The 15,395-nt window shown below is 43.1% G+C and overlaps 2 protein-coding genes across 2 annotated transcripts; one reads left to right on the forward strand and one right to left on the reverse strand.

The window, feature by feature from the left end:
- Positions 1-54: 54 nt before the first annotated feature.
- LOC120451766 (general odorant-binding protein 99a) lies at positions 55-670 on the reverse strand. Its single transcript, XM_039635696.1, has 2 exons — positions 568-670; positions 55-504 (listed from the first exon to the last, which is right to left on the reverse strand). The coding sequence occupies exons 1-2, from the start codon at positions 622-624 to the stop codon at positions 124-126; spliced, it is 438 nt and encodes a 145-aa protein (XP_039491630.1). The 5' UTR covers positions 625-670; the 3' UTR covers positions 55-123.
- A 10,671-nt stretch (positions 671-11,341) lies between these two features.
- Positions 11,342-12,184, forward strand: LOC120451767 (V-type proton ATPase subunit F). Its single transcript, XM_039635697.1, has 4 exons — positions 11,342-11,475; positions 11,532-11,613; positions 11,684-11,889; positions 11,951-12,184. Exons 1-4 carry the CDS (start codon positions 11,422-11,424, stop codon positions 11,981-11,983), a joined length of 375 nt encoding a protein of 124 aa, XP_039491631.1. The 5' UTR covers positions 11,342-11,421; the 3' UTR covers positions 11,984-12,184.
- Positions 12,185-15,395: the final 3,211 nt, after the last annotated feature.

The following is a 15,395-nucleotide window of genomic DNA, read 5'->3' on the forward strand; positions in this document are numbered from 1 at the left end:
AATTATTATTACCATGGCATCTCAATAAGTAATATAAATAAGTAAAAAAATATATCTGAAAACTAAAAATGTTTATTTCTACATTATGCTGTGAGGTGTACAGTGTATTATATCACATGCAGGTCAGGCGAAGACCTTGCGCACCACATGGCGGTTGATGGGCAGCCAGCAGGAGAAGACGCGGTTGGCCCAGGTGCAGACATCCGACTCGGCCTCGTTGTGGTCGATGCACTTCTCCAGGCCGTGCTGGACGGTGGCCAGGTCTTTGCTGCTCTTAGAGGTGAACTGCGAGATCATGGCCCGCTCGTCGAATCCCTTCTTCTCTGAGAACAGCTCGAGCTTCTCCAGGAAGCACTTGACGAAGCAGCTGGTGCGTCGGTGGGCGGGAAACTCGTAGTTCAGGTACTTCTCGTAGATGTCGTCCGGCACGTAGAACTCCTCACGGCAATCCTCTAAAGCCTTCTCGGCGTCGGCGGGGCTCTTCGGCTGGAACTTGGCCGCAGTCTGCAAAGCAAGGAGTGGATAAGGAGTCACCTCCATCAGCAAGGGCAACCACTGGGCACTGACCTGGGCCACCAGCAACGTGGCAACGGCTGCGATCAGCAGGAGGAATTGGGACTGCATTTCTGGCTCAGACGAGGGCTCAAGTGCGAATGTGCCGACGGGTTAGCGACTAAGTCGCGCCAAGATTTTCCATTATCTTATATGCTCTCGCTTCGCACGAATTTCTCGGACCAGATTGTGGACCGAAGTTGGAAACAGTACGAGTATTACTGAGTAAACTGTCTCACTGAAGTTGAATTTGCCTAAATAAGATGTTGGTAAAACAAGAAATGCTTGAAAACTTATCAGAATGACTATCTTAAAACTAAAGTTAGTTATAAAAATTCGAAAGTTTATGATTTGGTATTAGTATTGACTGCTAAGATTTCCTCTTAGCCATGCAAACTTGGGCTTATATCGAGCAGTCGCTATACGCAAAGTTCACTGTGCTAGCACACCAAACCCGTTGCTAAGTGGTTCGCAGTGGTCGGTGGTGCGACGGTGCCGCCCGGTGGTTGGCTCTTGTGGTGTGTGGTGTTGGGTGTGTGGTGTATGGTGTGTGGTGTGAATGGTGGTGTGGCACCCTTGCGTCAGTTGCTCTCAAAAACGAAGCAGATCGGCGGAGCTGGGTTAACTGGGGCAGTCGCAGTCGCAGAGGTGGAGCGGAGGGAAACTGGCAAAGCAAACTGGTTTACCTGAATCCGAACCCGAAACCCAACTCGAAGTCGAGTCGCAGTGTACGCCGCTGTCAACAGCATCGTTGTTGGGCCAAGCTCTCGGATATGGACGGTTATATAATCGCAACGGGGCGAGCGTACAATGGTTACGTTTTGCTAAAGCCAATTAAACGATTTGTGTTCGTTACACAAATTCACTTGGCCTGCGCGGCACATTTGTGTGGCTCTGAAAAATGTGTGTTTGTCCCGTTGACCATTTGTTTATTGGCTCGCTCCACTTGCCTTTTTGCGCTGCAACAAATTCTAACACCTCGGTGTCAGCTTCCTGCGCACTTCCGCATCCCGGACAAATTTTTTCACACATACATATGTATGTATTGCCCACCTGCCACACACAGGAGGCCGAAGTGATAAAAAACAAGAGAGAACGCTATAGTCGAGTTCCCCGACTATCTGATACCCGTTACTCAGCTAGTGGATGTGCGAAGAAGAAATTTCAACACTGACAGTTTTTGGCGGTTTGTGGGCGTTAGAGTGGGCATGGCAAAAAGTTTTTTGGCAAATTGATAGAAACTTACAAGACTAATACAAAAATGAAAAAATATCAAAACATTTTTCAGAAGTGTGGGCGTGGCAGCTTTGGGCGGTTTGTGGGCGTAAGAGTGGGCGTGGCAAAAAGTTTTTTTGCAAATCGATAGAAATTTACAAGACTAATACAAAAATGAAAAAATTTCAAAACATTTTTCAAAAGTGTGGGCGTGGCAGTTTTGGGCGGTTTGTGGGCGTTAGAGTGGGCGTGGCAACATGAATCGACAAACTTGCGCTGCTTCTATGTCTCTGGAGTCTGTATGCTTAATCTCAACTTTCTTTTTTTTGTAGTTCCTGAGATCTCGACGTTCATACGGACGGACAGACGGACAGACGGACAGACGGACGGACAGACGGACGGACAGACGGACATGGCCAGATCGACTCGGCTATTGATCCTGATCAAGAATATATATACTTTATATGGTCGAAAACGCTTCCTTCTGCCTGTTACATACTTTTCAACGAATCTAGTATACCCTTTTACTCTACGAGTAACGGGTATAAAAATATATTTTGTTTGTTTACTGCTTTTTGGGTTACGCGGGCTGGCAGGCCCCAAAAATAAATTAAATAAATTATTCAATTGAATTTATTTATTACCGACCAATTTGGCGGCTCAACAGACTTTTGCATTTGTGTAATTAACGGCAGTTCGCGAAATATTGTTGAATATTGCGGACTATTGCCCATATGGCAAAGGGTCCTTCGTCCAGGACGCAATATTGCGATCCGGTTCCATTTGCCCACTCAACCCAACCCAACATCCTGGCCCGTTTGTTTGGCTTTTACTTTCGCGGCATGTCAGCGACATTGGCCCCGGTTCTTGAACTCCATGACCACCGAAATGGACTGTAAAAAAAATGGCCCAATGATTCACCTTTTGCAAGTGATTTATAAATGGCTTCTTTGGTCTAAATACATATTTTTTTGAATACTTATCATTTTTTTGAGTGTGTGTTGGCTGGCCCCACCCGATTACTTGAGATTATCGTAAGAGCAAACTGATACTCTCAGCATGTGAAAGAAATCCAGGCTCTGTAATCAAGTAATTGGCCCAAATCCATACACAGCATGAAGATGACTTGACACAAATTTAGTTTAAATGTCCAACATATGGCAGGTTATCGGTGCAAACAAAGGTCTTTGCAGATAATAAAAACCGATTTCCTTTAACGCTTTCTGATGAAATTTCACTGCCGAGTTTCATAAACTATGAAATTAAATGATGGACGAATTCTCTATTCCAAAACACCATTATTTCAGCTTACTCCTCGCTTACGCGCCCGTTACTAGCATCGAAATTGACCGGAAGCCAGAGGCAGCCCATCCCAGGGAAATAAAAACCAAAACGGAAATGTTTGTGCAGCGCAGAAATTTAAAATAAATATTTGAATTTCTCGAAACGTCGACACACGGTGGTGTTCGGGGCCTGCCATTTGCATTCCCAGTCCACAGGTTTTCCCACTTCTAACGTGAATGCAATTTTTGGCCTGGCTTTCGTTTTAACTTTGGCTGCCATAAATTGCACCAAAGTGCAGCTGCCCCGCCGGCATGTATTTATTTAAAAGTGCTAAAATATTTGCAAAACGCTTCACAATTGCATTTCGCCCTGGACCGATCACCATTTCACATCCACATCCACATCCTTTTTTTCCCACCTGCTGTGGGAGAGAAATATTTGGCGGCGTTTAAAATGCCTAAGCCCTCTAGTGCCCCCCGATAATTGCGTTAATATGCAGTCAACAAAAAATGCCAACCATATTTAATTAAATACCAGTCAGGGCATAATTGATTTTCCAGCTCGAAAGCTCAAAAAAATGAAAACCACATAAGCTGGCCAGTTCGGTGTAATGGAAACCAACTACTAAACAGAGCTTACTCGAAAAAACGAAATAACTCATAAACAGCGCAAACAAAATCAAACCTGCTGTGTGTTTTGTGTGCAGGATTTACTCAGATTATAATTAGGTCAGTTCCTGATTGAATTTGGACCATTCAATAGGAAAATGGTAGCTGCCACGCCCGACTTTAAAGTTCGAGGGTGTCGTCCAGAGCACAAACAACTTCCAGTTCAATTAAAAAGAGACACAGAAACAACAGGGTAGCAAAAAACAAATGCATAAAAGTGGCCGGCAAAAAGTGCACCATGCTCTGAGTGTTTTTGTGTTTTCTCCGGCAGAGAACAACCAAATGTAAATTCAATTGCCGGTCGTGCGCCACAGGATATCCGGCTGGCAGCCATTTTTAGGCATATCGCATAGCGCATATCGCATGCCTTGACCGGCCAGCAAACTAAACAATAAAATTTCATGGCCTTCGGTCCTTGGTGCAGCAGAAAGAACAACACTTTCTAGCCAATGCGCTCCTCCAATAACCGGGATGGGGTTCCAGTTCTTGCTTCCCAAGCAGGAAGGGCCATATATCACAAATTGAGCTGCGGCGTCCACTCACTTTGGACCCGGTTGTGTGTCCTGTCTGTGGCTCGTATATTATGAGCTCATATTAAAACATTTTACACACAATTTCGCCTGCAGTCGCCTGGCAAGCAGTGGCAGCCTCCACTTGAGGCATGAATTATTATGCACCTAGGCGTATACGCAATGTTTAATTTTCAACTCGAGCAGCGCGCTCTCTGCTCACATAAATTCCTAGGGCGGGCGACAAACGACTTGTTCAATTTCTCTTCCCATACACTGACATACATTTCCCATCCTCAGCTTGTCCCCTCTCGAACTAGACACGGAAGCTGGGATGCACTGAGCCCAAATGGGAGGTAGCTTATTCCAAAGTTTAAGAGATATTCCTGTTATTACATTTTACTTACTTACTTTTTGTATATTAATATTTTCACTTCAAATTTTTCATAAATAAATCAATCGCTTAAAGCATTGCTACAACTTAGGAAACTCGTCTTTTTTGTTTTCAGTGTACATTTCAACTGTGTGAGCCCAAGAAACTATGTATGCGAGGAAAGGGCTGCGACAGAGAAGTGACTTTTTTGCCAGGACTACAGGACCAGACTAACTGCTGATGGCGGCCACGTACACATGTCGAAAACTAACTGCTGCCACCGCTGTCCTTGCCGTCCTAGCCCCCCTCATCCCCCCTTTCGTCTCGTCCTTTTCCGCCTTTTCCGCCCTTCGGTCCTCGTCATCATCAGGAGCTGCAAAAATTTCAGCCATTTGTCCTGCATGCTTGCGGCATAAAAATATGCCAGGGCCAGCATTTTCATGCGGGTCATCTCCTTGGAACTCCCAGCTCCCAGCTCCAAACTGCCGAGCTCCAACTCCGATTCCGGCTCCAAAATGCAGCTGCAGCGCCCGAAAGTCAGGCTACGTGTGTGTCTGTGCCCCAGAGAGTTTTTCGGGTTTTTTCGAGGCAGGCCTCACTGCTGCAACTTTTTGGGGCAGGGCAAAAATCACACAGAACTGGGCACAAATAAAACTAGTCCGAGGACTCCCAGTTCGCCTAACTGCTCCTAGTGCTCCTAGTTGGCTGGAAAATAACAAAAGGGGCGAACGGATGGGGTGTTTAGCAAATGGACTCTGGCCGAAAATGCTGCTGGCACTTTTGCAAAACATTCCGAATACAAATAAAAATCCTAGTCATGTGAGTCACAGCAATCATTTCCAATGCAAAATAAAATTTCATTTTGTTTTACTTACTCTCCTTTTGGCCATCGTTGTCCGCCGCCTGTCCGCCTGTCCGTCTGTCCTTCTGTCCGTCTGTCCGCCAGTGGGACATGTTTGTTTACGCTTCATCATGTCGTCGTTAGCCGCTGTCCCAGGACCTTGTCCTCCGGGGTGGCCACCCTTCAGATGTCCTGGACTCAGCCAATGACACGATGACATTTTAATATGACCTGTAACTTTTGTTTAGTCTGAGGCTGCTCATCGTCATCGTCATCGTCATCGTCATCGTCATCATCATCTTCATTTGCCCGGGGAGTTCCAGCTGTGTGCACAGAGCTAATTCAGTTTTATTAAATATTTTTCACGCTTCTCGCATCTATTTCCATTTCCATTTCCATTCTTGGCATTCGTTCCATTTCGATTTATTATGGCGCTTTTCTTACATAGGTAAATGGCTGCCTGATTTGTTGTGAATCGAAATCAAAGGTAATGTAGCGCACAAAATCAGAGTCATACAGACATTGAACACATATCGCTAACCAAGCCGCCCGTCTGCGTCTGTTGCACGTTCAATTTTTCATTACTCACGCCTCAATCAATCACAAAAAGCGATTTTATTTCGTTTTGATGCGTATTATAAGCGCTGATCTGATGTGTGTATGTGTGTGTGTGTATGTTTCATTTTCTTTATCCGCGCATTTCTTTCACGCTCCGCCTGTTTGAGACGCCGAGGGGCGTGGCAGGCAGGCGGCCCACATGTGGTATGCGCATTATATTTTGCACTGCGGCAGCATGTGCGCGTGCATAAATTGAAATTTATATTAATTTAAATGGCCAATTAAGCGGCAGCAATTCGAAAAGGTTTAGCGTAAGCCCCCACAGCACAAACAAATTCGCAGCAGGCATAAAAACCCTTGTTTTTATCGCCGATTTCTGCCTGTCATGTCATCGAAAGTCAATGAAAATGCGATATGTTGCATAAGTACTCTCGTATTATGTTTTTTACTTTTCGCGCAAGGAATTACAAACTGTGTACAAGGTACGAGTTCTGAGAACCGCCTTTGCGTACTTTTCGCTTTTATCTTGGTCATGTTCATCTCTGGAAAACTATTTATAAGACCAGCCTATAGGGAACGCCTCTTAAGGCTTATTAAGGTTTTTGCACACGCCTGATGATTACTATCTGACCATACAGAGGGAGAAAAGATGAGTTCCACCTAATTATAAAATATCACTGGATGTTGTTCAAGTTCAAAAGTTATTAGATACAAGTAACAGTTTTGGTTATAAATTTACAAATCATTGAAAACTTATGGATTTTAGGAGAGCAATTCTTGTTAGGAATTTAGAAGTTAATGGATCTGATGAAGACCTAATTATAGTGTGGACACAATATTTAAAAAGATTTCGTCATTGGTAACTTGCTATTTATTATTTAATAACATTGGAGTTTACGTGGGCCTTCCCTATTTTATTAGGATGGTACTACAAATCTGAGTGATTTCTAAAGCCAGCACTCCTATCTTCAGATCGAGGAGCAGCTGCTATTTCGCATGGGACTTCCCCTGGCTCCCTGGGCCCACTTTTGGGCAAAACCTCTTGAAAGAGAGTGACGTGTCGATCGGCTCTTGGCTTCTGGGTCTCCTACGCAGTGTGTCTAATACAGTTTGGCTTGGAGGACTGGCAACCACGCTTGGCGTCGTTGTTGTCGCCGCTGTGACAACGCCTTTGTGATTGGAATACGAAATAAGGCAGTGCAGAATGGAGCCACAAAATCTGTGGAAGACGAACCATGGATTTGGCTTTGTGTTCTGGCCGTGGCTCTCGGATGGAAATCACAAATCAAACGCATCTGCCGGCACGGCAGAGGAGACAGCTGCTGGGAATTCAGAGTTTGAATTCAGAAAGAAGTCTGAACCGTGTGTGTTTTCGTCTGTTTGCGACAACTGTCAATGTATCTTGTAGTTGGCGTCGACTGGTAATTACGTGACGTTTCCCGATAAATTGTGATTCGTGGCGTGATTTGCAGACGGCCATTACTCGAGACTAATGTGCGGCATGCCCTCAGAATTGGAACAAACGCCAAAACGCTTTGATTGTAATGCATTTCTATTAACGGTTCCGCTGGCTGTTGGCCACATCCACATCCACAACCATAGGCCATAGCCACCGGCTCCACCCGCTCTCCAGTTTTTTGTCCCAATAAGGCCAAAACGCCGCCAGGCAGCCAATTCGGCGGCCACATGGTGACCCAGTTCGTCAATGGAATCCACAAATACGAGGCTTTAATACGGGGGTGGGGCAGTGACGTTCGGCTCGATTCATTCAGCGGAGGTCATCAACCCGGAGAGCTGCGTTCAATGCATTGACACGGATTTTGGCTTCGGTCCTGCATAATAACCAACTGCACATTAACAGTTAACACCCGTTAACGCCAGTTGGCAAGTACACTGCAAAAAAAAGGTATTAATTTGTAAAGGTTATGGGAAAAACAATTTGAAGAAACAATTCATCGATTTCAATATAACGACAACCTCTGTTACCTTCGTAATTAGATGTATTATTTAAGAAATGTAACTTTAATGAAATCAAGAGATAATGCTATAATCGAGGGCTCGACTATCAGATACCCGTTACACAGGTAGTGGAAGTGCGACCGAGAAATTTCAACATTTTCTGGAATATAGGTAGAAAGTGGGAAACAACAATATTTCAACATTTTCTGGAATATAGGTAGAAAGTGGGAAAAAATAATTATATGAAAACAACATAAAAAATTTGGGCATGTTAGTTTTGGGTGGTTTGGGGGCGTTCGTTTTCAACAAATCTAGTATAGTACAATATTTTACCGATTTTTTTATCAAATATTGTCGTGAGATTGGATCCCTGCATAAATCAAAGACCCAGCGAGGTTTTGCTTGTATATGGATTTTCACCAACACCGTGATAATAAAAGTTCCTTGTTTTTTGGAATAGGAAACATATTAGGCCAGCTTTATAAACATATGTATAAATTATATAAGAACTGAAAGTTTGTTTCCATGTAACAGGCCGTTTAAGTACAGGTGAACCTTTTTCAATCGGCGGTCGCAGGGATGCGGAGTCCTGCACTTAGTGATGCCCTCCGTTCTGCAACATCGATGGTCCTGTCTAACGATCATTTGCGGTTGCAGTGCTGACGAGGCCTTTGCCCTTGTTTATTATATTGTCATTATGCTAATTTGATTCGCAACTCAACTGATTGCCAGTCGCGCAGAGAGAGAGAGTGTATATAGTAATATAGTGTGTTGTCAGCTTGGCAAGTGAAGTGAATGGCTGGGAGATATATCGGCCGATGTCGGCGGCGTGACGTTAATGTCGATGACATGTACTGCCTTCGGTTCGACTGCATTTGACATTTCGCACATGGCTTTCTTGTGATTACAGCTCTTACTCTTGCGCCTGTTTACCTTTCAATAAAATTGTTGAATAATCAAAGGCACAGCAGAAACATCACATACAGCCGTATACAGTAGCGCGATACGCGCTCTGAAAGGTTCATTTCATTTTGTTGCGAATCATTTTAGCTCAGAAGAAAGTGTATTGCGAATTTTTTTCCATTTTTTTGGTTATTTTGGTTTGACTTGATTTGCGTGATGTGCATGCGGAGCAGCGGCCGCGGCAGGTTTCATTATATAATCCCGCAAAGGCTGTGGTATTTTAAGCACTAAATAAATAAGAGGCGTGCTTGCACTCGGTGATGCTTCCAAATGCCTTTCCAAAGATCAGGCCCCCTCAAACCGAGAGGCCGAAAGGCAAAAGAGCAAGTGAATCCCGACCATCGTAAGATCCAGCCACGGTGGTTCACCTTCCCTCGGAACCGGCTTTCCCACAACTGGCAGCAGTTGAATGGCAAATTCTTATTGGCTGAATGAGAAACCTTGTTCTTAAGGGCACACAATGCATTTTGTATGGGAAAAATATAAAAATAGACTTTAAAGGCACTAATACAACACATTTCTTCCTAATGCCATTTAACCTTAGTTGGGAGCTACAAAAAGACTAATATATTTGATCAACAATATTTTTTTGAATTTTCTTAAAGCAAACCCCTTTATTTTTTAGCCAGAGTTTTTAGTTCATGAGTATTACAATCTAGTAAAAAGAGAAAATGGGCAATCGTTGAAAATGGTATGCCTAGAACCTCGCACTCGAAATCAAAATTTAAATTTCCAGCTACCCAAACGGGGAAAATAGGCAAAACGTGTCGGGCATGAGTGAAAATTTCTAGCAGCAGCAAACTAAATGCCACCATGACCATATTTAAGCAGCCGGCCACCAAAAGTCATTTGACACACTGTTGCTGTTGCTGAGGATGATTTTGCTTCGGCTTGCGATGTTGGTAGCAGTCAGCAGTCAATAAACTAAAACCGGTAGCATGAATGGCCGGTTATGATTTTGGGGCTGGAACTCGATGGCTGCGCTATTAGCAATCGCAATGTGTAGAAAAAGGTCAGCGGGCCAGAGCAACGATGTTTTGGCTGGAATGGCATTCGATTAGGGTTTGGCTAAGAGCTTTTAGTTTTCGGTTCTAGTTCATGTGGGATTCCAGTTTCATTGTCGGTCTCTGTGTGAAATGACTACATTCCGCTTGGTCGAAAGTTCAATGCACCTCAGGGAAGCATCTGCGCACAGAAAAGAATTGCATGATACTTTAGTCAGTGACTATTCTAGCAACGGTGTGAAAAATGTCTATATTTGAAAACTATAGGGATCTTTAATTGATATAACAGGTAACTAACTAATGTGCATCTACAGTTTACATAAGTTGAATTTTAAGTTTTCTACAAAAATTTGACTTAAATCGAATGGACTTGTTCTTCCCCTTCCCCTTTTTTGATATCACTATTCAACAATATTTTGTAATTTTTAAATAAATCGTTTGAAATAAATACAATTCGTTATATATTTATTAATATTTATATAATTATTAACGTATTTATATTTCAATAACATAGGAGCTCTGGTTTTTGAGACACGAATTTCTTCCAGTGCAGGTGTGTGAGCTGTTGCTCCAGCTGTCAATTAATGGCAAATGTCAGGGGCTGGCTTTGCAGCATTAATCATAATTAGTTATGCCACACGCCGGCAACAACAACGATGGCCATTGATATGTGGACTGTAAACTGTAAACAATTAGAGCTGATTTGAAAAACGCTAACTGTAATTGGGAGTCGAGTGTTGTGTGGGGTTCAAGTGGCAGCTGCTCTGTCGAAAGTCGTGCCTGGCAATTAGCCGCATTTAGGCACTTGGGTTTAGGCCGCCTCGCCAACACACGTAACACCACCAACTTGGCGCCTGGAACTTTGGGCCGGGATCTTGTGCGATTGGCTTTCAGTAGGGACAATGGGTACGAAGGTGATATGTGCGACTATGCGTACTATTTTCAGCCCTTTGGGAAGTTATCTTATCCAATGGGCATTACGTAAACGGCGGAGCTGAAGGGAGTGAGCCGGCAATTTGACACACAGTTCGCCGCTTGCCGACCATTGTTTTCGATTAAGTTTTGAGCAGCAACTGACAGAAATTCGTTATAAAATTGCTCTGCAGTGGACAGCGGCAAAGCTAACATTTTAAACAATTATAAAACTTGTTTTACGCTCGACAACACTACAAACAGCGAAGTGCAGCCAGCGTTTTGCCATCAAATGCGGCGTGGCTGTCAAGTGCAGTTTTCCCCATTTTCAGCTCCTATACCGCATCCATTTTCCACATCCATTTCACCCAAACAATTGTTTTGTCATCGGCGGCAGATGTGTCCTTCACTCAAGAATGAGTCGTATAATTATACATTCGTATTTGGTACGGTAATCTAGTTATAGCAAAGCCTTTGAAAAGTAAGTTATTTTCATTGATTGACTATAAAGTAGCAGTTGCCTTAGGTGCTTCTTTCAATTTGTCTGTTTCGAATTTCAGTAATTTTTCCCAGCCAAGAAAATATGTCGATGCACACAGAGGAGCTGGGACGCCTTTTGGCTGTGATTGGCGATGAGGTATGAGCCTAGCCAAATTATTTACAAATTAATACATCCACACACTATTTTTCTAGGACACGTGTGTCGGCTTTATGCTTGGTGGCATTGGAGAAGTTGACGAGGATCGTGAGACCAATTTCATGGTCGTGGAAAGGGGTAATTTCATTTCGTAATCAGTACTTTTAGTTTTTCCTATATTCTCATATCGTATTCAATTGTATTCCAGACACCACTTCCGACCAGATCGAAGAGTGTTTCAAAAAGTTCCTTAAACGACCGGACATTGCCATCATCCTGATCAACCAGGTTTACGCGGACATGATTCGCCCCACTGTAGACGCTCACAATCTGGCCATGCCCACTGTGCTGGAGATTCCCTCTAAGCAGCGAGCATACGATGCCTCCAGGGACTCGATTCTGAAGCGGGCTCAAGTGAGTTAGCCTGCGCCGTGAAAGAGTTATCCCCAAGTCCTCCTGACCAATTCCTCTGCAGAGCGTCATCAGTCCGCCCGAGAGGCACTACTAGTGGCTCAGTTTTGGAATTCACTTTGGCGATCGGGGGCGTGTAATGAAGGATTTGCATAGTTTTCAAATGCATACCAAATGCTGGTGCTACAAACTAGTTCGAATAGTTCTCGAAACACAGAATCCTACAAACATAGATATATTCACACAAATAATGGAAGAAAATAAAGCTTATATCTACATGGGGCAACTTTGCACTCGATTCATGCGTTTTAAGGAAATTGCCAAAAAAAAAAAACAAAAAAAAGCTGCAGCAGCAACAATTTGAAAGGGGAAAAGCAACAAAAATGCCTTGCGCTTGCAACAAAATTGAAAACAGCAACCGCACAAAAACAAATCAAAAGAAAATAAAAGAAAAGGAAAAGCCATAGCAAAGTACCAACAAAGTGAACGAAAACGATACAAATAAGCGCTGAAATGCCAATACATTGCAAAAATGCCAGAAGAAACCCGAATAAAACCAAGTATAACAAAACGACGAACCGAAAAAGGGACAACAGAAACCTGACAAAATAAAAACTCTTAAAAAGACAGCACAGTTTACGTTGTCTGGATGGATCTGGATCTGGATCTGGACCCAGTTGCAGGGAATGTCGGGGAAAAGCGGCTTCTTACGGCCTGCTAAGCGCAACAAAAGCAAGCGAAAACAATATTCGAGGAAAGTATTTTGCGCCAACTTTTCGCACCAAAAAGTTGGCGCCGAGAATGCATTCAGAAACTTCTGCTCCAGTGACAAGTTTGCTGCAACCGAGCCCCGAGCCCCCAGAATCTAGAAATGAGAAAGGAGAACGTAGCCCTGGTCTCCACCACCTCCAACACACACGAGCAGCGCCCAAAACTATATAATATAAATTGCTTTAATCTTGGCTAGAAGGCATTCACATTCACTGGCAATTGCCATGCATTTTCACCCGGTACGATGCTTTTGTTGATAAATGTATCAATTTGCATTTTGCATTATTAACAAGGCTAGGGGACATTGACATAATCCTTCCTCATTTATAACCAAACAAATTTCTATGATCGACTATCTTTTATGAAAAGGAATCTTAACATTCCAGATAATTACAATTTGGCTTGTACATAATGCTGAAGTCCTATGCTTTCTGCATGGACAGTTTAAAAGTCCGGTTATTATTCAGTTTGCACTAATTATCCAGTTCTATAATAAACTGGTCTCCAGTTTTACCAACGCCATTCAAATAAAATCTCCCCAAAAGTCTGCAAAGCTTTTTCATTCTTCTGGCTCTCTTTCAAAATATCGAATGATGCTTTTGGAGGGGTAGTTAAATTTCTGATATAGATGGCAGAAAGGTAAACGCTGTAGTCAATTTCTTGAGCGTTAGAGTGGTTTTTGGTTTTTTCAAATTTCATTTTCGTGCTGTTAATGAAATCGTATGTCTATAACTTTGCCCATTGTTTACCATCCGGAAGTGCCGCCAAAAAGTCAAAAGCTGAGAACACAGACCTGGCTGGTTGTCAAGTATCTGGACACGTAGTACTAGCCACTCATCTTTTCAGGGCAGGCAGGTTTTGACAACGAAATGGCGTGGAGCATTTAGGACCTAATTAGCCGCACATGCCATTTACATTAAGCGGGGTGCACGGGGCGTATGCGTAATTGCATTACATGACGTCTGCCAAGCTCACTTTGCTGCAGTTTGGCTGTCACCTGCCAAAAGCATTTTGTAAAGACCCAGACTAACCAGAGCCTGCCATTGGCACTTCAAAGAGCTAAATGAGACTTCTCAGCGCACTTGCCATTTACGATAATATAACTGGAACTCCTAAAGCAGTCAACTAACTAGCCTTTAAAGATTTAATTTTGTTATAGAATTCTTAAATCCGATACATTTTTTAAGTCTGAATGTTAGTCAATGAGTTCGCAGGGAAATAATTCTTGGAAAATGATTAGTGGCTAAAGGAACATCATGACCACCCGAATTAAAATTATTCACCTTACGCTTTCATCAGCTAGAAGAGCACAATATGACATCAATTGGCGGAAATGGGACAAGACCTTTTGAGGGCCCAAGGCAGAACTTTTGACACACAGCGACAAGTTCTGCGTCTTTTTAGCAGTTTGGGTGGAAGAAGAAAGAAAACTAAATAAATAAGCGACTAACTGACTGACTGAAGACAGCAGCAGCGTAGAATCGGAGCATTGCAGCGAAACTTTTGCGACGAGCAATAGGGAACATAAATAAATGAAATTATTCAAAAGTAGTTTGGAATTCTCGTGACAGCGCATAAAACAAACAGCTGAATGCAATTTGGCTCATTCTAAGCCATGCGAGAAGGAAAAGTGAAAATATAGCAGCACCGGCAGCAGCCAGACGATGAAAAAGATAGTCAGAGTCGGCAAAAGTCCGGATCCGGAGCCGGATCCGTCTCGGCTTAGCCAGTGTAAATGAAATGCATAGACAAGAGAACGGGGCAGATGGAGTCCTTCAGAGCGACAGGGACTGGCATAATTATAATTGGAACTGGGAGCCGAAAGCTGGGCCCAGCTCGAGTGCGTAAACTGATGCCACATTTTTGGCAATTCAATTTCGGAAATGAAATCGAGACACATGGACACAGTGCCTCCGATGGCCGATGGTCCTTCATCTGCTTGCCAAATGGAGCATAAGATGCCGTCCCCAGCGGAGTTAACAAATGGAATTGTTGCTTGCTAAATTAACCCACTAACAACGTCCGGCCATCACTAAACTATTGCGTTTCAGAACTTGTCGGTCTAATCGGTATATAGGATGCTCCTGTAGCGACCACGCCCACCCAGATGGGACTCGACATCCGCAGTGGCAGGAACGTGCTCGAAAACAAAGTTAATTAAATGATCTGATCTCCATTATTCCCTGAAAGCTAATCTCAATTACAAAATTGGAATTGCCGGGCGAACTCTGGAGCGAAAAAGCTTTTGAACTTTAATCGTGAGCACGAAATCATTAGGGTGCTATAAGCTATCTAAATAATCAATAAAAGCTTATATATAAAATATTTATTATTTATTATAAAACTGATCTCTAGATAGATTAAAAATTAATAAAATATAAACGTCTTTTTTAATTGTTAAATTTTTGTATTAAAAAAACTTACAGCATGTATATGAGGAGAGGGAAAAGAGACTTGAATGGGAAACAATATAATGTCGTTTCTAGGAGATATAGGAATGTATTTGAAATGTTAAGGTTCTGGGCCTTTTGCCAGTGCAGAGTTCACTCGAACGTCAACGGATGGAACTTGGCCAAAATGTAACTCGAATGTCAAAGAAAACAAGGAAAGTGAGCGGGTTAAAGTGCAGTATCTCTGTCCGGAGATGAGCTGCAGGGAATCGGATTAGTTAGTCCGAGGACTGCATGCTGCACTCCCCTCTTACCCCTCTTACCACCGATTCGATGCAATCGACACGG

Source organism: Drosophila santomea, chromosome 3R (genome assembly GCF_016746245.2).
Source record: "Drosophila santomea strain STO CAGO 1482 chromosome 3R, Prin_Dsan_1.1, whole genome shotgun sequence".
In the NCBI taxonomy this organism is placed as follows: domain Eukaryota; kingdom Metazoa; phylum Arthropoda; class Insecta; order Diptera; family Drosophilidae; genus Drosophila; species Drosophila santomea.